A 23,501-nucleotide genomic window follows, 5' to 3' on the forward strand; every position below is an offset into this window, starting at 1 on the left:
TTTTGGGTTTTTTTTTGTTTGGTTGGTTTTTTTAGTTCTTGCTAAATTTTGAGTGTCGGCAATTATTGCTCTATTTTGCTCACTCTGACAGGTCTGCAGTTCTTTTGTGCCATTATTGTCTAATTTAAATATGCTAATTAATGCAGATACAATTCAAACTCAGTTGTTTCACAGCTTTATTCTACTGCAGCATAAAATGTGGAAACCTTTCACCACTGATGAGGTTTTCTGCTCTGGTTTAAGCAGAGGGTAATTGGAGAATTTTTTTCTTCTCTTTTTACAGTCTGACAGCAATGCAAGCTTTCTCCGAGCTGCCAGAGCTGGCAATTTGGACAAAGTAGTGGAATACCTGAAAAGTGGAATAGACATTAACACCTGTAATCAGGTAAGATATTTCATGGACACAAGCTTGCAAGAGTGAATTGTAAGAAACGTGGGCACTGTAGAGATGTGATTTATCTCTTTATCCTGCTGAATGTGACGTGCTCAGCCCATGGATTTTCCTTAGCCGTCCCACGTGAAGCTCCTGATCCCCTGAGAGCTCAGGTGTGGGAGTCTGAGGCTTCCCCTGTTGTTTTTGTAAGGTCTCAGGGAGTAGGTAAGCACTTGAGTGGATGTAGTTGTAGCTGCCCAGATAATTTGTGCCCAAGCAGATTAAAATCTTGGCAATCACCTGCACTGGCAGTGCAGTTCTGGGTACTCTCAGATGGCTAAAGGGGTAGCCATGGGCTTTCACCTTGTTTCACAAAACTAAATGTGTTGTTATCACTGGTCAATAATATCTACAACATAACATAAAAGATACTTAAATGTTGTGCTTAACATGCTGTCTCTTCTTTCAAGAAAGTTATAACTGCTGTAAAAGTACACTGTTAAAGTTTCACCATTGATGTGACTGTAATGTGACACAATGTTTTGGCTTGGCTCTTTTGTAGCTCTGTCATATAAATCCGGTTACTTTGGCTTCATAGCTTAGGGACCTGCATTTGCAGCATTTATTTAAGTGACTAGAACCATCAAGTTTAATAAGACTCTAACTGTGACTTAAATATGCAAGTAAGTGTCTGCATCAGTTCTGGGAAGTGTCTTGGCTTTCTAGTGAAACCACTGCAGTTTCTTTGATGGGGAATTTGACAGCTCAGGCTTTATGGTGCCCGGGTTTCCCCTAACTCTTAGCCAGATTTGATCAGAGTAACCACTAACTGGACAGTGGTTAAGCCATTTGGACGTAAAATCCCAGAATTGTGACCACTATTTCTTTTTTTTTTTTTTGGGGGGGGGGGGGCGGGGGGGGGAAGAAAAAAAGACTAACTGGGGAAATCAGGAGTGAAATAATCTAAAATGTTTGGTGCTATCACGTTCCCTGCTGAAGGAAAGCTGCAGATGATTAAAGAAGGCATGTGTCAAATGGAAGCTGGGGCACAGGAGTGAGAGCAGATCTGTTGGCTGTGCCAAGGAATTTAATGATGAGGAGGATAAGAGCTGGGGCTTTTCATGTTCTGCTTGTTAAAAACATACAGGAATGTTCTTGTCTTACTGTCTAGGAGAAAGTTTCCTTTAAAACACTTACTTTCAAGGAAAACTTCATGAATTTTATGGGATGTGACCTGGCAAACTTCAAGTTTCTCACTTAGGAGAGAGTAAAGCTAGACTCAAGTTCTTGTGTTCAAATAGATCCTGCAAGTTCTCCATCTTTGTTATAAGCACCAATATTAACAAACAGATTCACCCCCAGGACAGAGCACAGTTAATATGATAATTACTTAGGAACATTGCAAGGCTTTTTTCCCAGTGTTCATATTCTCCTGGTGGCTATGGGAGGAATATGGCAAAAGTTGCTGCAGATTTATCCTCTGTGGAAAGTGCTTCCCACCTGCAGCTGGTGACCAAGCTCCATGTAGGGGAGATCAAAGCTTTCACCATCCACTGAGCATGACCAAGCACTTCAGCTTCTGGCAGACTCCAGTTCTGGTACCATATAAAATTGCTTACAGAGGTTTTTGTAACCAAGATCCTCAGTGCTTCCAGTGATTAAGCATCACTGGTGTATTGTAAATTTTATTGGGAGTGGGAGCAGACTCCCTCTGCTAGAGGTCAGGGAATATTGAGTAAGCCATGGCAGCCTTCAAGTTATTCCTCCTCCTTTGTCTCCTCCTCAGGGTTTGGCAGGGGTGTCCATGTCATTGTGTTCCAGCTGTCTAAGGGGAGAAGCAAACACAGTCTGTGCAAAATGCAGGGGTGTGTTTTATTTTTAACAGTGAGATATCTCAAGGCTCTTTTAAAAATGGAGCTTTGTATATGCAGGGTATTTTTCCTCAGTAAAATGCTATTTTTAGATTAGATCTCATATGAGAAAACCATACATAATGTTAAATATAAGCTTTCCTGAATGGAGAGAACACCAGGAGATTTTCTTCAGTTTCAATGTTTTTTTCTCACATCCTGAGTTTTCAGAGTGATATATCTTTATAGATAATCAAAGTATTTTCCCAGTGTAACTGTTGCCAACATATGATGGAGCTTAATGTTTCTGGATATACTGAACACAGAGTAGTTAATAAAACAATTATATAGTTATATGCTTTGTTGAATGCTACCATCATAACAAGTTCACCTATTATAGTATTGCCTACTTTAATCTGAATTCAAGCACTGTCATCTCTTCTGAAAATCATAAATCAATTCTGTTTGTTTCAGAAGAGAGTTAAAAATGTTAGGGGACAAAATTCCCCAGTTTTATGGGGGGGTCCCTTAAAAAAATCCAATTCCTGGTATTTAATAGGATGTATAACCAATAGCAATTGTAAATATGTTTCCTTTAAAGCTGCTTTCCTATGCTACAAATGTAGTTTTTTAGAATGTAGTTACTGTTTCTAGTTAATGTAGCAAGGGAAAGCTACTTGCTACTGCATCTTGTTCAAAATGTTGCTTAGCAAAACAAATGTTACACTGTGCATTTGTGCAGCCCAAGGTTCCAGCAGAAGTTAGACCCCAAACTCTGACTATTCTGAGTTCATCAGCTGCCTGCTGATTTTTGAAACTGAATTGGGGATCCAAAGGCAACATAAAGTAACATTTCTCCATCTTGTCTTGGGAGACCTGTCAGTTTTCAGGGTGATGTCTTGGAAGGAAAAATGTGATGGGCATTGGCATTTGCTTTGAACAAGTCTTCTGTGCTCCTCTGAGAAGTCTAATGCCTTGAACAGATCAGGGTTCAACTATGAGGTTGGTCTGGGGACCTCCAGCTCCAAGGCTTTTTGAATCTCTGTCAGTTTGCCTTTTGCTCTCGTTTTGTTGGCTTCCTTTTAATTCAGCTGGTCTCTATTCCTTCGGTGACAGAGAGGCAGAGCACAGCTGTTAATTACTCCCTCCCTCCCTCCTTCCAAGTGGAAAGGCACTGCCTCTCCCAGCAGTGCCAGTTATGGTCTGAAGGAGCACTGCAGCATAATGAGGTCAGCAGGACCACATTTGATGTCACTCTCTAGGTTAATTCAGTTTCTTGACTTCCTAGACTATAAAGCAACATAAAGGGAGAATTTTCATAACCTGATTATGTTTTTCTTTTTTTTTTTTCCCACTGTCCACTTAATTTCTTTGTGATATTTTTAGGAAGAACTTCAACAAACATTTGGACTTCAGAAAGCCATGCCCAGCTCTCTAATGTACCCTTTCCCAAATCTCTCTTGAAAAGAGGTTGCCAGATGCACATTTTACTTCCCTGAGAGATTTATTCAGAGGAGAGACTTTGCAGAGCCATCTATTAAAGAGAGAAAAGTATTTGAGTTTAACAAAGACTTCTTTCTAGTTTCTGCTTCTGCTGGTAAAAGGAGTTACTGCCGCCATACAGCGTTAATCACAAAAGCTTTTTAATTTTCATTGTGTTTTGAAGTTATGCTTTGCAATTGGGCTGTTATCATAGAACCTTTTCCCCACTTCCTTCAAACACTTTCTTTGCCCCATTTCTATGTTTCAAGTTCTTTGTCATTCTCACTAATTCTCACCAGCAGAAGGTGACTTGAGCTTTCTAGGACTGCCAGGTTATTGTCTGTACCTGTCAGTTAGAGCTGAGCTTAGAGGGAAGGGTGTAAAAGCCCACAGAGCACTGATTTGGCTGATTTAGAATGTCCTGTGAACTACAGGTTGATCTGATGCACTGCCAAGACATAGCTTTCCATGGTGTCAATTGGCTTTGGCACAATAGGGTTAGGTGGGAATGGGAGAAGCTATGGGATCTGGGTGATGTCCCAGAAGGAATAAATGGCACAGCAGGATTGATACTGAACCAGGCAGTGATGAAAGAGCTTCCATTGAATGAGGACTGCTCTGTGAGGCAACTGAATAAAAAGGCAGAGGTAGCAGGGAATTTTTCTGGGTGATTTCCAGACAAGAGCAGTGTCAGTGTCTGTCATATTGGGAATAAGTGTAGGCTGGTGATTTTTAGGATGTGCAAGAAACCCCTGGAGTTTTCCAGTGCAGTGAAAATACCACGGGTGGCACTACAGGAAGTGCTGTGAGCAGTTAGTGGTACATGCACATTTGTAGCACTCCTTGGGACAGAGAGAATTGACGTCTCTACCTTGGTGGTAGAGGAGAAAGGGAATTGAGGGAATCAGGCACTGCAGGGAGGAAACACTTATAAAGAACCACCAGCTTGGAAGGCTTAGTATTAGGTTATTTTATGGGAGTTAATATCACCAAGGAGTCTCCAAAAGAATGGCAGTTATGGCATATGCAGGCTTTGTCCTTATGTGGCTCAGTTTTGCTTAGCAGACAACTAATTTCACCCTCCCCAACTTTTTGGTGGGCAGGGGAGAGCAAAAAGGGACGTGTCAGAAACCTTTGTTGTTCTGAACTACAAAAATCCAGTTGACAGGAACGGAGGAGTTGCATTGATTAAATCTGAGATTCCATCATTAGAAGTAGCAGGGATCAGCCACGTGGGCTGGGAAATAATTGCAGCGTTGGTTCTGATCAGGGAGAAAGAGAACAAAAGTTGCTTTAAGGCTTTGGTTGTGCTGGGCCTCAGCATTTAAAGTGCAGGGCTTGCTACTGCTTACCCCAGATTGCTTTATTTAAGGAATTACGGAATTTGAATGTCTATAGTCCTATTTTTAAGCAAGAGTTTGTTCCTGTAAGCTTTTTACTGGACCTCAACTATTCTTTTTGCTCATGTTTTAATGCATTAAAAACAAGTCCTGTGTTGTGAAGAAACTCAGTGGATGCAGCAATATCAACTTTCAGGTGCTTAACATGACATCAACAGATATGTGCCTCAGAGGTAGGAATACAAGTATTTTCAGAGATTAAACACTGAGACGAGCCTTGCTCTCTCCATATTTTGGCACACAGTAAACTAAAACAGAGGCTTATCCTCATCCTTTTGTATTCAGAAGCATTTATGGGCCATGAATTTTGCAGTTTCTCTGCTGTTTGTTCCTAAAGAGCGAAGAAGTTTAATGACATGTTGCAGCAATACATCAGCTGTGTACGCTGTGAGGAGGACAAGCTGCCCTTCAGCTTCCCATGGAAAGTGCTGATGAGAGAATCTGCGAGATCAGATACAGAACAGGTCTTTGTTCTTAAACAGTGAGGAGAACACTATGTTTTCCCACAAAATACTAGCTTGAAGCTCTCAGCCACTGTAGGTAGTAATTATGGTTAGTTGATACTCAGCTAAGATTAAAAACCAAGAAAGACCAGAGTTTTCTGAAACGTGTTCGGCCTGCAAAATATTCCCCGACACAGACAGTATTCCTCATCCTGGTGATTATGGTCAACCTCACTACATATTTTTGGCTAAGGATTTATCCTTGACCAGGGCATGGCACTACTGCTATCCCTGGGCTCTGCAGCTCCATAGTAAGAGTGTTTCCTCTGGAATAAGCGTGTTCTGGCTGCTGTAGCTTTTCCCACGTAATGGGGTTTGAAACCACATTTCTCATGAACATTTCCTGACTACCAGGCTGCAGAAGGGTGTTCCTCTGCTTTTGGCAGCCTGTTACCATGGCCTTCCTTTAGTTCCTTTGCTTTTCTCCTATTTCCACTTCTGAATTTGACCACAAAATCTGCCTGTGCTGTTCACATGGATGCAGAATCAAATGGAGTTAGTGCTGAAATGTGTTTGCATTGCTGTGTCTGAAGCCATTGGACTAACTCCCATCAAATACCTCCTGTGAAGTGCTAAGTGCTTTAAAATCCCACTGGAAATTACAGGCTCCAGCTGCCTCTGTGAATGGACAAATAAAAGCCAGAATGTTGCCTGTTTATTTCACAACTGAAATGACTCTGAACTGCTGAGAGACAAGCAAAGTGATAAAAATTCCACAGTGCTGAATTTGCTGCTGGTTACTCAAACACCTGAGTATTGATCCTGATGCCTGCAATATGGAAACCAGGAGAATGCTGGGGGGAATGGCAGTATTTGTTGCTGTCACCTGCCTGATGTAGCATGAAAAACACCTTAGGATTGTGAAAAACAGGCTGGAAATTCAGCTACAATAGACTGTAATTTAATTTTTTTCCTTGGGTGGAAGGGGGATACTAGGAAGAAGGAGATCAAGTTTCCATGGCAGGAATTTATATGAGATACAGTATCCTGTTCCTGTTTAATGGGGAGAGGATTTAGATGCTGACTTTCTTTGGTTACCTTTTCAATAATCCTCGCATTTATTTAATTAATTTTCTTTTCCTTTTTGAGGTTAGAAAACCTTGAAGTTTAGTGAAGACTTACTCATCAGATATGAGCGAAGTGCCAGATCAAGGATCAGTTTGCAAGTCAAAGTGATCAACAGCCATTTTGGCCTATTTGTGCTTGTGGGTTTCCATTTGATGCTAGTTATCCCAGAGGAGATAGCAGGATTCAGGGTGGTTACATCAGCATGGAGTAACTCTGAGTAGACACATCCCGTGTAAATTTGGCTAAGTCCTGTGATTTCTCAGTATTGATAAAATCTCAGCCGGGCTGGATAAGGTTACAGCAAAGTGAGGCAGAAAAACACTCAAGGTTTGAAATACTGGGCTCCATGGAGATGCCCAAGGTAGTAGTCTGTGGTAATGAGAAGTTATTAGAAAATAAGCAATCTTTTTTGGATACTCACAAAATGTAGTTTGGTTTGATGTATTTGTTACTATGAGAAAAATGTTATGGGTGAAGTTTGTCCCACAGAGCCTCAGCTTAAATAGCCGTGTCCAAAGTATCTGACTTATGCAGACAGTCAGCTAAGAGATGTAATAGCATTCCAGCTCCTAAGCTTCTCCTGATCGCGGGGCGAGGTAGGAATGTGTATCTGATATTTGTAATGGATCTGGCCCTTGTGCTTACAGAATGGACTCAATGCTCTGCACCTGGCAGCCAAGGAAGGCCACGTGGGACTGGTACAGGAATTGCTGGAAAGAGGCTCGGCTGTGGATTCTGCCACTAAGGTAATGATGCACGTCTCTTGGTTTATCCAATACATATGGCAAATACAGACAAAACCCCAAAAAGTACAAAATAAGAGAATAATGTAAATACTGCACGGATATTTAAACTGTTATTTCTGTTATGGCCTGGGAGTCGGCCTTGCTGAAGCTCATTGGTAGTAAATGAAGAGGAAAATATAATTTGTGGTGTAATACAAGGAAAGCATTAGAAGTTTTTAGCAATGTCAGGTTTTCATTATTTCCAGTGACATGTCCTCCTTATTTTAAGGAGAATTAGTATAGTTCCAAGCAGTAGATTTTTTCAAATCTGTGAAAATCAGTAATTGACTTTATAATATCCAGTGTCTTTTACCTGTGGGCACAATTGAAAAAACACCAGTGGGATAAATTATTTTCCCTTTAGCCTTTCCACAACCAGGCACATGCACATGAATGCTATAAAAAAAACCCTGCTGATTGAAATGATTCCTGAAAAAGGGTAATTATAACTTGCATTTTCCCCCTCCCTCTAACAGAAAGGGAATACAGCCCTGCACATTGCATCCTTAGCAGGACAAGCTGAAGTTGTCAAAGTTCTGGTGAAGGAGGGAGCCAATATCAATGCACAATCTCAGGTATGATGCTCTTTTCCCTTCTCACTTCTGAAATTTATTTGGTGAGCTCTTGTAAGATCTGAGATATTAGACACTGCTTCTAAACATCCAAGCCTGACAAATCAAGGAAAATGAGGCATTCTCTCATAAGTAGAATAAAAGTAAATATTGAATTCATGTCATTATGTTCTCATTATATGATACAGGAACTCCTGTGGTTGGTGATAGAAAAATTTCTGAAACAATTTCTGGAAGAAAGCTAGGAATTACTAAAAAATTCCAAAGGGTATAAATATTTGAGTGGAATTTGGTGAGCAGTAAAAAAGAAAATAATTTCTCAAAGGCTTGATTTTTACCATTGCTTTTTATGGTTACTTTTTGGCTAAAAGTTTGCAGATAACTTACTCTAGGCTTCTGAATTCCTTCCATATCAGAGAGAATTTCAATCAAAAGTTTGTGATGTACATTTGAACTGGGGAAAATCCTCTTGTCCTGGCAGGAAAACCAACTGTAAAAACTGCCCTCTTATTTGCGCTGACATGAAACTCGTCTGGTGTTCTAAAACACTCCAGAGGCCAGGGTGCTGTCCCTTACCTATGATTTCCTTTGATTAGCATTAAGAACCATTTATCAAATGAATAATTTGATCAATGTTCATAAATGCTGCTTTAATTATAGCAACTGTCTGTAGCTATAATGGGCTGAACAGGGGGTATAGGTGATAAAGAAACTGCATCTTTGTGAAGCACTTGGCTGGTGACATCCTCAAAAAAAAAAAATTTCCTAGCACTAGCTCCACACCTTGCTTGCCCAGACCTGGGAAACTGGGACCTGCAGCGTTTCCTCTTGTTTGATGTTACAAATTCACCATGGACAGGGTAAGGTAAGTGGAGAGCAGGAGATGAATAAACTGCTTTACAGAATGAATGTTTGTCTATTCCTTTAGCACATTTTAAAACAAGAGAAAGGAACTGAAAAATCCTTAAAGTTGCCTGACTCCAAGATTTTGAAAATATTTTCTTTATTATGCTTTTTGCCCCAAAATGATGGAACAACTCTCTCAGGACAGCTGATGGTCAGTTTCTCCCCATGCTCTGTTCCCATTAAAGATGAGAAATGTGGTTCCTTTGTTCAAAAATTTAGCAGACTCCTTTCATAATGAACAAGCTGGATAATTTCTTCATATATTTATCAACCTTTTTATGTGTATTAGAAGAAAAAGTCTTTAATGTTTTGAGCATGGTAAGAGAAATAATTGTTAAAAATAATACTGTCATGAAGCATTATTCCTCAAAAAGTCGAAAAAGTCTTCTGAAAAAGCTTTTCCTTATGCTGAAAAAATAAATGAGGTTTTCTAAATTAAAAAAAAAAAAAAAGAAAATCCAGTTAGAACTGGAATATGTGTTCGTGGATATTACTTTTTGTAGTATTCTAGTTTTGAAGACATTTATTGTTAGCACTTTGTGTAAGGTACTCAGAGCTATTAGCAGGCATTTGCTACTTGACTTAATGGAATTAATCTGATGGAGGACATTTTCCCCATTACTGCTCACTGGTTTCCTTCAGACAGGATGGATTGGAACTGCTGGCTTACAAATGTCCTGCCTTTGTGCCTTGCTGTCTTAATTAAACAAGTCCTGTTGACTTGACTGGGAGCAGGAGTCCTTAATGTGGTGTCATCCAGCTTTGGGCCTTTGGGTTGTGTCTCTCTGCCTTGCTGTGCTTTTCCAGAAGAGATGGATAACATGGGTAAAAGCTGCTTCAGGCAGATACTCAGAGGCTCTTGTTGCCACTTCCAAGGGAAACATTCCAGTGGAAGGTGTCCCTTAATTACAAAGTAACTTTTTAATGCTTCATGAATGGAATGAAGCTGATGAATGCTGACTTTCTCCTCAAGGTTGCATTGATGTGTCAAGAATAACATGGCATAGGAAATAAAAGTTACAGAGAAAAAAACCCAGAAACTCTGAAATTAATAAAGAATAGACATGTGGTTTGATAACAGATGAAGCAAGGTTCAAACTACAACTGGTCAAAAAAGAAAAATATGAAGTTAGATAGGAAAAAATGAAAAAGAATGAACAGAATGTGTTTGAGTTCTCAAAAACTTGAGTTTTCTTGTCTGAAAAGATGTCACTGATAAAAAAGGTGAAGAAAAATATATCAGGAAAGAGCTCAATTGAGAAAGTGAGAAATGAACAAAAATACACATTATAGGTAAAATAGAACACAAAAGTGAGAAATTATAACTGAAATGCTCAACTTCTAATTTTTACATTTTCCCTCAATTCCATTTTTAAAAATACGTGCCCCGTTATCACCCTCAAATCTTTTAGCAGCAGTTGTTGCTATTGAGGGTATCCTGCATCTTCTCCTTAGTATCTCTGTTATTTCACACTTTGTAGTTTTTAGGCCCCTGTGAAATGCCCTTTGCTGGTAGTGATTTAGTGCCAGCAGAGTTACTCTGGTTGCAGCATCACTTTCTCTTTAAAGAATTCAGTATCTGTTAAAGCCATTCTCATTTTCAGTGATGACTATTTCCCCTAGTGGCAGAATTTCTTCTTTGAAGGTGAACAGGTAGGTAAAGGAGTAGTTGTGACTTAAGCTTGTTCAGTTTGTTGTTTTTTCTTTAGTTTTCTCGATTAAATGGCATAAAGACACTGGCCTTCATCAAAACTTACAAGCAATGACATCTGAAACACCACACTCATTTTCCAGTTCCTTGCAACAGCAAAATAACAGAATTATCTCAGGAAATGCTATTAAACCCACTGAAACCACTGGGTTTACAAACCCCATCTGTGCTATCTGAGACTGTTAAGCATTCTGGGCTCTGATTTTATAGATTTTGGGTTTCTATTAGATTACTTTGCTTTGCCCTTCAGCTTTATGTTGGCCTTCAGAGATGTTATTTTGTTCATCTTCCTCTTTTAAAAACTCTGTTCCTTTTGAGCTAACATGTCATCACTGCTATTTTTAGAGAAGTAATTTCTATTTTGATGCAAAGCCTAATTGCACAGTGATTACTAATTGAGTGACTCCACTTCCAGTTGCGTGCATGCCATTTGAGAGCTCACATCTTCCTGGAGCATGTTTCAGGCAAAGGCTGGGACAAGGGCCACAATGGCCAAAGATCTACAAGATGCTGCTCTTTGCTGGCATATTTCCACCTAGAACTGGACAAGAGTGGAATTTTTTTGGCTCAGTTAGAAGTGCCTTTTGCTACAAATATTAAATAGTAAATATATTTTTATCATGAGTATCTATAAGCCCCTGTGGTTGACTCCACACATAGTTCAGTGAGCAGACCTAGATGGGTATCATCGGGTGAAAATTCGATTTTTGCAATTTCTCTCATTGATTTGACCATTATTTTGGTCCTGTGTAGATCTGACTGGGCTGCACTTGTTGATAATACAGGGATGGTGTGAAGGAGAAAACACAATAGGTAATGAATTCACTGGGGTATTCCAGGCTATTCCTTTGAGCTTTGTGTTTCCTTGAGCAACAGATCAGGGTCTATCCCATGGATTGATGATTGATGCCATACATGCTGAACTATGTATTCACTTGGGTGGGTGATCCTCTAGGTACTTAGGAATTTCAGTGGGACATTCAGGCAAAGTTTTCAGGGAGTATCAGAATGTTCCATCCGGCAGACCCATGGAAGTGGAATTGGCCACTCACTTCTGTCACATCCACCCACACTCGTGCCCCCATCATACAACTTCACTGAGCCCAGTGTTGCCCTTCTTCCACAGCTGCATCATCTCTTTCCCCCAAACCTAGTACTAGTTGTTGCTTGTGCATTAGAAAAGTAACTATTTTTTGTGCTCTTCCTCTCAATGAGATTACATTTCAAGGTATTAGGAATTCTTACATGAGTTCTTGAATTTTTTCCAGGTGGAAGAAATATCACCAGATTTAGTCAGTCCAACCCTTTCCTTTGACAAATTACTCTTTGTTCCTGTTGCTTTCTCTTTAAGTCACCCTGGACCATCTGACTCATGTAGAGACATCAGAGATGTCCAAACACTGGAAATCATCCTTCCAAATGTGCTGATAGCCTGACTGCAGCAATCCTCATAACTGAGTGTACCTGTAGATTGTCCCTGCAGCAGTGATGCTGAGCTGTCCTGACCATGCCTTCCTTAGGGAATGGGTACATCCTGACATTGCCAGGATGAGGCACTTTGACAAATGCCGAGTGATTGAGGTACAAAGCTGAAAAGTAGAAGGCAAAATGAGGAAATACAATCTGCTCCTGTTTGGGAGTGGTAAGGGCACTGTCACACCTTGGAGACACCTAAGAAAGAGGTGATACTCTTCAATGTTAAAATTCCTGCCACTGAGTCTACAAGGGGATGTGTTCCCCATTAGTCCAGTTATGTTTTGACCACTGTTTTGTATAGGGGCCCTCATGAAAGGAGGAGGAGCTACCTTTTAATCATCAGATTATTTAAAGTGACCCAGATACAGAGAGCAAGGATTAGATAAATCAGTCCTCCCCCAAGCTGATTTTGTTATTTAAAAGCCCTCCGGTTTCCTTTCCTCAACATCCTGCTCTAAGCGCATTGGCAACACATTAGCCAAGAAATATTGTTGCTTAAGTTTGCCCCTGTTATGGCCACCACTTCCTAGGTCAATATACATGAGAGGCTGTTCTGACTGCTTGAGCTCTTGTCCAGACTTCTTATCAGATGGAAGCAATCCTTAGGGCAGCACATTTCCAGCCCTAATGCATGCTCCCAAAAGGAGCTATGAGGGTTCTGTGAGCATTCATGTTCTGTGCTACTACAAAAGCAAAGGGGGGATTTAGGTGATTCTCAGATAAGTGATCAGCTTGTCTCTGTCAGGATGCCCTAGGATTTGCTTTACCAGGGATTGTTCCCCCCATGGGTTGTGAGGATAATCTAACCTTTGGAATGGAGCACAATTTGCTACTCCATTATGACAAAAGGCTTTAATTCCACCAACGGTGCTTTTATATCAATATATTTAGAGAGGCAGATTTTTAGCTGCTGTGTATCAAGAGGAGTCATTTAGCCACAGCTGGTAATGGCAAATGTAATAAAGGTACAGACCCATTATTTTTTCTCTGGAAGGGAAAAAAGGGAAGAAATGCCTTCTGGAGGATTATATGGATTTTGAGAGATGTAAACAAAAGTAATACATGAAGAAGAATGAAAAAACCCAAATATTTCAACAAAGACTGAAAACAAACTGGAAATACTTCCAGTATATGTCTTAGTCAATTCTTTGAATTTACTGCTATGAAAGGATAAATAGTCCAGATGGAAATATTCTGATTGAAACAAGAAGTGGTTTTTTTTCAATCAATAATACTTATTCTGAGAACATATTAGCTTTAGGAGGCTGCAGGAACTCAACATGCCAATGGGAAGGGTAAGGGCTCAGCAGACCAACACACCATATTCCTCCCCAGCTGGTGACTGCGAGAACCAGGCAGTGCAAGTGTTGGCCATGTATATTTATGAGTGTGGGGATGACTGAGCCACAACCAAATAAATAAAAACATCTTATTTTTGGTTTTACCGCATTATTGTCCTCCTTCCAGCCCTCAGCCACACAAAATAAATGGATGCTTTCAGGACTGCTTTTCCCTTGCCATGCTTCAGAAGGCAAACCCCAAATGCAGTTTTGGATGGGTGCCCTGATTAAAATCTGAGACTGTTCCCTGACTAAGCCTTTGGGCCCTCACCTATGCCCAGCATCAGGGTGGTGTTTTCTTGTGCATGACCAATCTGTTCTTATCGCATTATTCTCCATCAGCTCCATTTCTATTACAGGCTCCTTTGGTGTAAAAATGCTATTTCCAGAGCACAGAGCATCTTGATTTCTGACTGGCTGTGTTTCAGGCCCTGTTATTACTTTGCTGTTCTTGAGGAAAAAACTGTGATATTTGAAGCTACTGAAATAGAATATCTGTGCTCTTTACATTCAGCATCTGGGCTCAGAAGTGACTTCGATTCACACTTCCCAAGAGAGGGGCCTTGCAGTGGGGAGGCAGCAGGTGTCATATATGTAGTGCTGCTCTTGGAGTCCTGGGTGATGCTTCATGAATAAACTTGCCAAGTTTATCACAGCCCAGGCAGCATCATTTATCCATAGGCTTTGTCATTATTGCCATGGTGTAAGTATAGAGTGGCAAACACTATTTATATTACTAGGGAATTAGTGGGACAGCTGAAGGGGTGGTGCTATTTTCCATGTAGGCTTCTGTGTCACTACATTTAAAAGAGAAATATTTATTACAAGTCACTTTATAATGTGTTTTCTCAAACCAGTAAATAGTCTTTCAGGTTTTTTTTTTTGGTTGTTTTTTGTTTTACTGTTTGAATCAGTTTCGGGATGAGCCTCCCTAAATCCAGTAATTCTTATCATGTTCCTGACTACTTTTCTCATCTTGAATTTATGGGACTCTGCAGGCCTCAGCATCTGCCATGTGTCATGGATGCAAGAATTGTCACCTAAATTATTGGCTGACACTGGCTGGGGGATTTTACAGGAGGTCAGAATAGAGTAGCTTGCTTTCCGCCTAGGGATGTGCCACCCTACATCCAGCACCTCTATGTGCACAGATACTTATATCTAATCTCTATGTCATCCTTACTAGCACTTTCCAGCTTTGTTATAAAAGGGAATGATAGCTCAGGTGAGTGAATATATAATGTACTTCTCACTGGGAAGCATGGAGGAAAATTTCTGTTCTGAAAGCATGCAGTGTTTTCATCAGAAATCCACAGCATTTCACTTGGTTGTGGATGTATCTAAAAGGTGTTTTTACTGAGTCCCTCTTATAATGTGGATATAGGAGTTCTTGATTTGAATATGCCCAGTCTTTCTTCAGAGTAGGCCACTTTCTGTTGACTGTATGGCAAAGTGATATCCGTTAGGCACCTTATAATTAAATTATATTAATTTCCCTTTATCTATACCCTTATCTTCACAAATTTCCCATTTGCTGTTAGATTGAATGTAAATATAGATGTCATAGTTCAATTATTTATGAGATTTTTTTAATGAAAGAGTTTATTTTTCATTAAAAAACATCTGTTTTATGGAAAATATATTTTAATGGAAAAGGAATATGAATAATTGTTCAAGTTACTGCTATGTTAAAATCCTGGATTTTGATGTAAGCTAAGAGCAACAAAAAAAGAGACTTCAAAAAATTAACATAGGTACCATAATCTATCCTTAATTCACCCTTTTATACACAGAATCTCTCCTGCTCAGATATAATCCTCTTATGAAGAGTTTATTTATGGATTGGCTGAAAATAATGCTCTGAGCATAATGCACTGAGCAAAGTTCCCAGAATTGTGAAATTGATGGTTCTATCGAGATGTGTACTTTGAATTTAGTTTGCAGATTGCATTTGTCACCCTCAAGTGTCATTGATTACAATTAGTTTATTGCTTGGATTGTTGGAGGATTTTTCACTGAGTAACAGAAGGACTGAGAATGGAAGACACTCATGGGGCTCATCTCGTCCCCTCCTGTGCTCAAACAAGATCACCCACTGTTGGCTGCCCAGGAACATCTGGTTTTAAAGTATTTCCAAGGATGGAGACTCCAAAGCCTCTCTGGATAACGGGTGCCAGTGCTTGGTCCCCCTCAAAGTAAAAAAGTGATGCCCAAAAGTTTGTTCCCACTGCTTCTGTTATTTTCCTTCCCTGCATAACATTCTCCCCTTTGAGACAGAATAACCTGCTGGAGATATTTCCTCTTCTGTAGAGATTCCTGGCAGCTGGGATGAGGGAAGCAGTGCCTGAAGGTAGAACTATTAGGGTGAGGCTTAGAAGTCACTGGTTTAGACTGGTGCTGGTGGAAAATGGGGAAAACAGGAAGATGGTTGGTGAACAAAGATTCAGATCAGGATCTTTCTGTTCTTGTTGAAGTTGAGCAATATTCTGAAGAACAGAAAAACTTTCAAACAGGTCTTGAACTTGAAGGTCGCCAAATGATCACGATCTTACTGCATAAAGCACTATTTTAGCACAGGACCATGACACACAGATATGCTAATGTGTGTGAGCTGTTTGATGAATAATCTAAGCTTGTCTCACTCTTGTCTCATCCTTCATGTCAATATCTGTTTTTATTGAGTAAAACTAAGCAGATATGAGCACTTGATTGTAAACCATTGCATGAGGTGCCAGTTTTTCTGCTCTTTCCCGGTAATCACTGTCATCCAGTACAGTCCTAAACAGTTCCTGGAGGCCTATAAAATAATACAAAATAGTTATGTTCATCTGAGTTTATGCTAGCTATTTAGTCAAAGGATATGTTGCTAACTCTCATGAATCCTCTTCAACTAGGCAAAATGTAGAGATTATATACCTCTGTTTTCTCTCTTTTCTATATCAGTATTAAAAAAATATATTCATATATGGATATATGGATTAAGTATATGGATACAATATGTGTATGGACACTGAAGTCCACAGCTAACAACTCAGTACTGCCTGCAAAGAGGAGCCTTATTCCTTGAAAGCCTGCCATGAAATAAAGCTCCACCAAGCTATAGAACTGTGTGATTTTCTCAGTACCCTAATAATCCCTCTGCTTCTTCAGCCTGTGTTCTTCATTAGGGCTCGGGGACAATTTAATGATACAAATTCTGAGTCATGTATAGACTTGCCAATTTACATTAATAGCTTGAAAAATCATTTGAGAGCTACTCATTTTCTCCAATTAGCCAGTAAATCAGTGAATGTAGTAGAAAGAACAGAGTATGAAATATAATCTGTTTAGTGATAATTTCTCATTCTGACTTTATATTATAGCAGTAAACATCTTGCAGTACACATTTAGGGGGGTAATGAAATTAGAATATTCTGTTCTCACCATGAATACTCTGATGAAACCATTGTTTGGAAATGAATGTTATATATCATTACACAATTAATTTCGATTTTTCAGATGATGCACCAAATCTAAACATACAGACAGTATGATTGCAGAGCTGAGCTTAACAGGAAAGAAAAATGTAGTTCATTTCTCCTTTTCCAGGTCACAGTCAGTATTCGTCTTTTAATTCTGGACAGTATGGGATCATAAACTGAATGGAAATTTATTGAAATAAACAGTGCTCACCAGTGGCCCAACAAACTTGCAGAGTCCCATTCCACGTGCTAAGGGGAGAGGTCAGTCTCCCTTGCAGTATGGCCATGTCGAATCATTTCCCATGGTTACAGCAGGAGACACTTGGGAATAGTGAAACAAAAGTCAAGGGAAAATGTTTTCTTTAGTTTGGGGAGCTATGGGACTTTGAGATTTGACATATCTCTAGAAGCAGAATAGAGAGCTGCTCTTGGCACCTAAAAGATGAGAAACTGGGAAGAGGATTTTAGATTGACAAAAGGAAAGGAAGTGAAGGGAAGGATCTGGTTTTTGTGGGCATTTTCATTCAGGAAGTACAGGACTGGCTGAGAGAAACTCACTATGGAGGAGACAGATCACAGAAACCATGTGGGGCTGGGAGGAAGATGGAACACCTGGGCTCCAGTGGCCAGGGGGGAAGGAAGAGCTCCAGGAGGGCTAGCACTTAATCCCACTGGTCACAGCTCTGCCAAGGAGAGCAGGCATATTGGGAATCCTAAAATAGGAGTTTCCTGGCTAAGGGCCAGGACTGTTGCAGTTGGGGACACTGCAATTAGAAGCTCTGAAACCAGAGCTTCACTGAAAGCACACTGAGAAAGCAGACTTCTCCCTGCCAGCAGACAAAGTCAGGCTTGACCTTGCCAGGGGGAGAAATTCAGAGGAATGTTTTCCAGCATGTCTGGTAAAGGCAGTTTTGCACATAGCTCTTAGCATGTTGTAATTCCCAAAATGAGCCAGATTTCAACAAAATAAATAAAGCCTGAAGGAGAACAAAGATACTATGACTTTCTGTGTGAGAATTTTCTTTCTCCTAATTTCTGTAATTTCAGGTGTGATTATAGCACAAGTATGATAGAATGGGCACACTCTTCTGGATCTCTGTGTAGAAAAACATTAAGTATTTCATGGTATTAAAAGGTCATGAAGTCATGTACGTGTTGTTTATAGTCTCCTAATCCAGGATTTGTTGTCCTAGTTCTGTTCCAGAACCAGGGACTTGAGTTGATTAAAAAAATTAGATTCTTCAAAGCTTTTAAGCAAATTGATTTACTGTGGCTGGAAAATTGTCATATTCACCCAATTCAGTCAGTGTGATCCTTGTAATATTCCGAGCTAGAAGGATTTTACAAGTGGCATGTATTACATTTGAAGGATTAGACTTTGCCATGAAAATGCTGATGAGGCGAGTGGAAAATTACTATGAGTTATCCCTTGTAGTTTGCCACGTTGGTTCTTTCCGGACTGGGAAGGAGAGCTGGAACAGTGAGCCAGCTGGGTTACCTGCAGGCTCCTCTGTGCTGTTCCCTACAACTGCAATGGAAAAGAAGCCAATCTGTTCCTAATTCCCTCTGCCAGCTCTTGCCTCTGCCTCTTGTTCACCTTCCCAGTTACTTGGTGAACAGCCTTACATCATTTTATGTTATGATGGGATCCCTTATCTCCCCCTCCCTGTTAAGAGCTGTCTGAGGAGCAGCTGGGAGACCAGAGCTCCCTGACTCCCCACCTCCTGCCTCAGAGGGGACGTGGGAGAGGCTGGCTCTGTGAGCTTCCAGTTTGCTGCCTGGTCTTAGCAGTGATTTGGGAAGAGGAAGCTTCCCATCAGCCTGACCTTATTTGTTAAGAGGCTTTTCTTGGTGTCTTACCTGAATTTTCCCTCCAGCAGCCTTGTAAACCTTGCTTTTTTGTTTTAGTTGTCATGGATATGCAGAACAGACCTCTCCCCTTTAAAGACTGTTTTCCTTCACTTTGACCTTCCCAGCCAGAACACCACCATTTATTAGCCTTTTCTCAAGGAAAGATAGCTTCCCTAAGGAGATATATTTTTATGTCAGTGCAAGAGTTTTCTTTATTACAGCAGAATGAGTTCCTTGACCAATGACTAGTCTCTGGAAGACTTCTGTGACCTCTAGGGCCTTTTTTGCAGAATTCTTGTCTTGTCATTCCCTGTGTGGATAGTTTATTTTTCCAGCAGTAGACAGACGCTTGTGTTTGTCCCTACTAAATTACCTTTCCAGGTCTTTTGACCATGGTTTCAAATGATGATCCTGTGATGTGATGGACTTGCAGACTATGTTGGTCATACTATCTGTGACTATAAGAGTTCATCATTTGAATAATTTCTGAGAATATTGGATAATAACTGACTCCTGTGCAAAACCACTCAAAATACATCCCCCCGGTTTTGGCACTGAACTGCTGTTAAGTGTTCTCTGGGTGCCATTTTTTAATTCTGTGTCCCAAGATTGTCAATGGAAATGCCAGGATATTATGCAAAGCAGCATTCAAATATTTGCTACAACTTTTATGGCAGATATCATACAGCATCCACAACATAAATTAGGTTTATTGCTTGAAAAATCCTCTACGTTTGTAAGCACAGAGAGGTTGTAAAGACATCTGTTCTACAATCTCTGTGTTATCTAGTGACTGAAAAATAAGATTTTATTTCATTAGGAAATTATTGGAATGCCTCCACAGCAGGTTTCCTAGAAAGAATAATATTGGCTTCCCTGAAACAAGGTTTTTTATTATCATTGCATTTGTTTTGATTCTGATTGCTTGTGTGAATGCACAACCCTGTCATTCAGTGTGACAGCACACAAGATAATAAAAAATCAAATAAATTGCATGTTTGAAGTCTGGTTTATGGTTTATTTTCTAGCTAAAAGTGACATTTCAAGCCAGAAGATTTTGTCCTCTTATGTTACATAGAAATGTACAGAATATTGAAGAATTTTCTAAGGTCTTCTTAGAAATCCTGAAAATTCTTATAAATTATTGATCAGGCAGACAGCTGAATTCCATGCCTCTCTTTCATCAAGATTTTGTAGGTAATTAATTACAGTTGTTTTCATTAAATTACTTTATTGCAAAGAAAGAATTCACATTTCTACTGTAGGCTGATAGATTTAGAATAATTTTTTAAAATTACATTTTGTTCAGAGCAAATTATTTTAATAAATTTAGGTCATTTTAATTTAAGTTTTAATTACATGATAACTGAACCTGCTGTATGGTCAGAAATGCAGCTGTTCCTTAGCAAGGCTGAGTTCCTTTATGTTGGATGCTTTGCAATGTTTTATGTATTAGAAGTTTTTCATAGTATGTTAAGCCTTTGCCATTTCCACTGAGCTTGTCAGAAGGTATGGGCTTCATGGTCTCCAGGGGATGATGTCTTTGCTTAAGTAAATGTAATAAATGGAGGAAACTCTTGCTTTCCTGTCAGCTTTCATAAAACTTTATTGCCAGCTTTACATCCCTGAGCATTATCAGCAAGAAATAGCTGTATTAATAATTTGTGTGTCCATTGCTTCCTTAAAATACGTCAGAAGAAAATAAGTGTGAAAGCCTGGAGAGTTCTGTGGGTTTAAATAGCATCGAACATGACTGTATTAAGGGAAAAATACAAGGTTGTTCTTTTTACATTCAGTTACAAGAACACAAATGCGTTTTTAGCTGTGTATCCACTTGTGGTTCATTATTGTTGGTACCTATCGTTTCAACGTGACATTATTTTCTCCTGTGTCCTTCCTAGAATGGCTTTACTCCTTTGTACATGGCAGCTCAAGAGAACCACATTGAGGTGGTGAAATATCTCCTGGAGAATGGAGCCAACCAAAGCACAGCTACCGAGGTGAGGGGGTTTTCTCACATTATTCTTTGCCTGTGTATTCAGATCACTTGAAGTCAGAACTGTGTGGGCTGTCTCCAGAGGGCTTGTCTGTGTCAATTGGCATCAACAGGTCATTGTTAGCCAGCTTTGTTTTAGAATCACAGATTTGTTTAGGTTGAAAAAGATCTCTAGATGGAGTCCAACCATGAACCCATCACCCGAGTCTTGGGATTTCAGTTGAATTCAGAAGTGGTGAGGCCCTCTGTGGCGCTGGGTTCACAGAACCATTTGGGAGGTTACCTACTCCAGCCTCTTGCTGCTGTTCGTTTAAGTTACACTGATTCTGAGGCTCTCCTGTGACGTGGTGTAACTTGTGAGTGTTCATTATTGGCTGTGACTGGTGTAAACTGGAAACCAAATGGCTAACAAGGATTGCATCAGTGAGCTTGGCAGGCTGTTGTCTTGATGGACACATTATTTCTACTGCTGGGCCACATGGGGGTAAATAGTAAGAAGGATGATAGTTACTGGGGATATGGATTGTAAACCTGCAGTAACTCCTGTGCAAGCAGGTGAGACACCTAAGTTGGAGAGAGGAGACTCCATCTCCAGAGGAACTGAATCCAACAAGCTTCCTTCCACATATGAGGGGGTTTCGGGGCAGTAGAGAAAACTCCTTGGTCATTAGGACTACGCTCATTTTGTTTCCTCTTTCTGCCAAGTGTTCTTTATTCCTGCCAAGGGAGTGAGTGAACAGGCTCTGTGCTGCAAAGTGTGTCATCTTCCTGTTTGTTCTATGGATGTGACGTGTGAAGTAGCTATAGCAAAATTCCTCTCTAGCCAGAGTTTTTGTTCCTGTTTATTGTTTTCTCTAGTCTGTTCAGAAACATTCCCTTTCTGGATTGCCTTCACAAGTGGATAAATTTGAAATGCTGGTGCATTTATGCTCCCTCTCCTTCCCTTCAAACCTGTCAGTGTTAACAGCTGTCTTACTGTCCTTCCTCTCAGTGGGTACTGTACTATTTGATGACAGCTCATAAAATAATCCCTTCATAGATGTGGTGATCACATTACATGTCAGCTTTCTGAAACACAAAATCCCATATGATTGCCAGGCAACGAGGCAGAAACACTCCTTGTGAAGGAGCCAGGTGGAACTGGGGCTTGCCATGAGCCCAGCCCTGCTGCAGCCCACAGTCACCTGCTGGCAGCCAGCTCCCAGCAGTTTCTGCTGGCTGGGAATTCATTCAGTTTGCAGGAATTGAGAGGGTGACATGGTTATAATTCATGTGGCCTCTGTTTGAATGCAGACACTGACAGAACACACACTGTAGTGTCATTTTGTAGAAGAGGCAGAGAGGAGAAAAAAAAAAATATAGTCCTACTCTGACCCTGACTCCAAATTTATCTTGTGCCTTCAGAAAGATCAGTTTTCACTCTGTAGCTTGTAAAGTAAAGGCTGTTGATCTCTTTGCTGCTTAACTAGGTCGATTTTAGGTTCAGGTCCTGCTGAGGGGATGGTTTCCATGATTGTGTGAGTGTTCCTGAAGGAAGGCCTGAGTCACCATCAGTTTCATAGGTGCCCAGAGTTCACCTCATGAATAGGATGAAGAAATGGTACATTCAGTAAGGTGGGATGACAGCTTGAACTGTGGATGTCACTCAAATACAGGGAGGAGGTCCTTCTGTTTAGCATCAAAGAGTGGCCCTCCTCATGGGAGGTGAGGACATGAAAAGCTGTCTCCAAGCTTCTGTCAGCCATGCTTTCCAGAGGCAATAGGAGGGGGAATGCAGAAAGAGTTGTGTCCTTCTAGAGGAAGGTGCATGATGAAATGGTGCAAATCCATTGGATGAACTTATCTTTGAAGCCTTGAAACTTGCCCTGCCTTTGGATGTATTTAATTTCCTCTCACACTTCTATATGTGCAGATAAAAAAGGAGAGTAAGGGTGAGCTCGGTTTCAGAGTCTCTAATCCAGGATTTGTTCTCATGTTCCCAGAGGCAAAAGGCAAATGCATTAAGCCATTTCAACACCTTATGTAGCCCCAATCTCAGAATAATCTTTACAGTTCAGCTGTTTTGTCAGCTGTTCCCCCCTTTTTAATTCACTGTACAGAATTTAATCTCTATTACAGGCAGAACCCACAGCAGTATCGCTGTTACAATGCACCTACCCACAGCTCGACGCAAAAGGGAGAGAAAGTTATTAGATTACCGAGGGGAAAAATTGCCTTGGCAATTCTTCAGATGTTTCTTTCAACATATGTTAGCTCTCATTGCTTCCTAACTTGGCTTTTATTCTTCTCTCATCTTTCCATATTTCTATTCCAAAGCAAAGCTGTCCCATCTCTGTGCTTGGGGAGGATGCATGACCAGAGCAAGGGTTCAGTTTGAAATCAGAATGAAATATCTGGTAGCCTGTACTACTTCAGCCAGGAGAGCAAGCTGCTATCTTGTTATCATGGATTTTAAAGCACTGGCCATCCCAGGCACGTGTGGAGGAACAAGTCAATTTTAAACTAATTTAGAAACAAACCTAAAACTATGACAAGCAAAGATTGATTTTCTGATTTTCTTTTTACAAGAAACATAAATAATGTGAAGTTTTCTTCCCTCAAATCATGTTCCTAAACATGATCTGGATTTCTTGACTCATGGTTCATGTGTAACTTTGAACGGGAAGAGCAGCAAATGCATTTGATACAGTTCCTTTTTGCAGAGATGTGAGATATTGAGATATTCAT

The 23,501-nt window shown here is 40.2% G+C and overlaps 1 protein-coding gene across 37 annotated transcripts in view; it reads left to right on the forward strand.

Annotated features, from left to right (window-relative positions):
- ANK2 (ankyrin 2) overlaps positions 1-23,501 on the forward strand; it is a 277,436-nt gene that overhangs the window by 159,623 nt on the left and 94,312 nt on the right. For all 37 annotated transcript variants that reach the window (XM_077176874.1, XM_077176876.1, XM_077176877.1 and 34 more), the window contains 4 exons: positions 284-385; positions 7,324-7,422; positions 7,938-8,036; positions 20,680-20,778. In XM_077176874.1, the coding sequence (XP_077032989.1) occupies positions 284-385; positions 7,324-7,422; positions 7,938-8,036; positions 20,680-20,778 (399 nt within the window). The remainder of the gene's footprint in view (positions 1-283; positions 386-7,323; positions 7,423-7,937; positions 8,037-20,679; positions 20,779-23,501) is intronic.

This window comes from Agelaius phoeniceus, chromosome 4, assembly GCF_051311805.1.
Source record: "Agelaius phoeniceus isolate bAgePho1 chromosome 4, bAgePho1.hap1, whole genome shotgun sequence".
NCBI lineage: Eukaryota > Metazoa > Chordata > Aves > Passeriformes > Icteridae > Agelaius > Agelaius phoeniceus.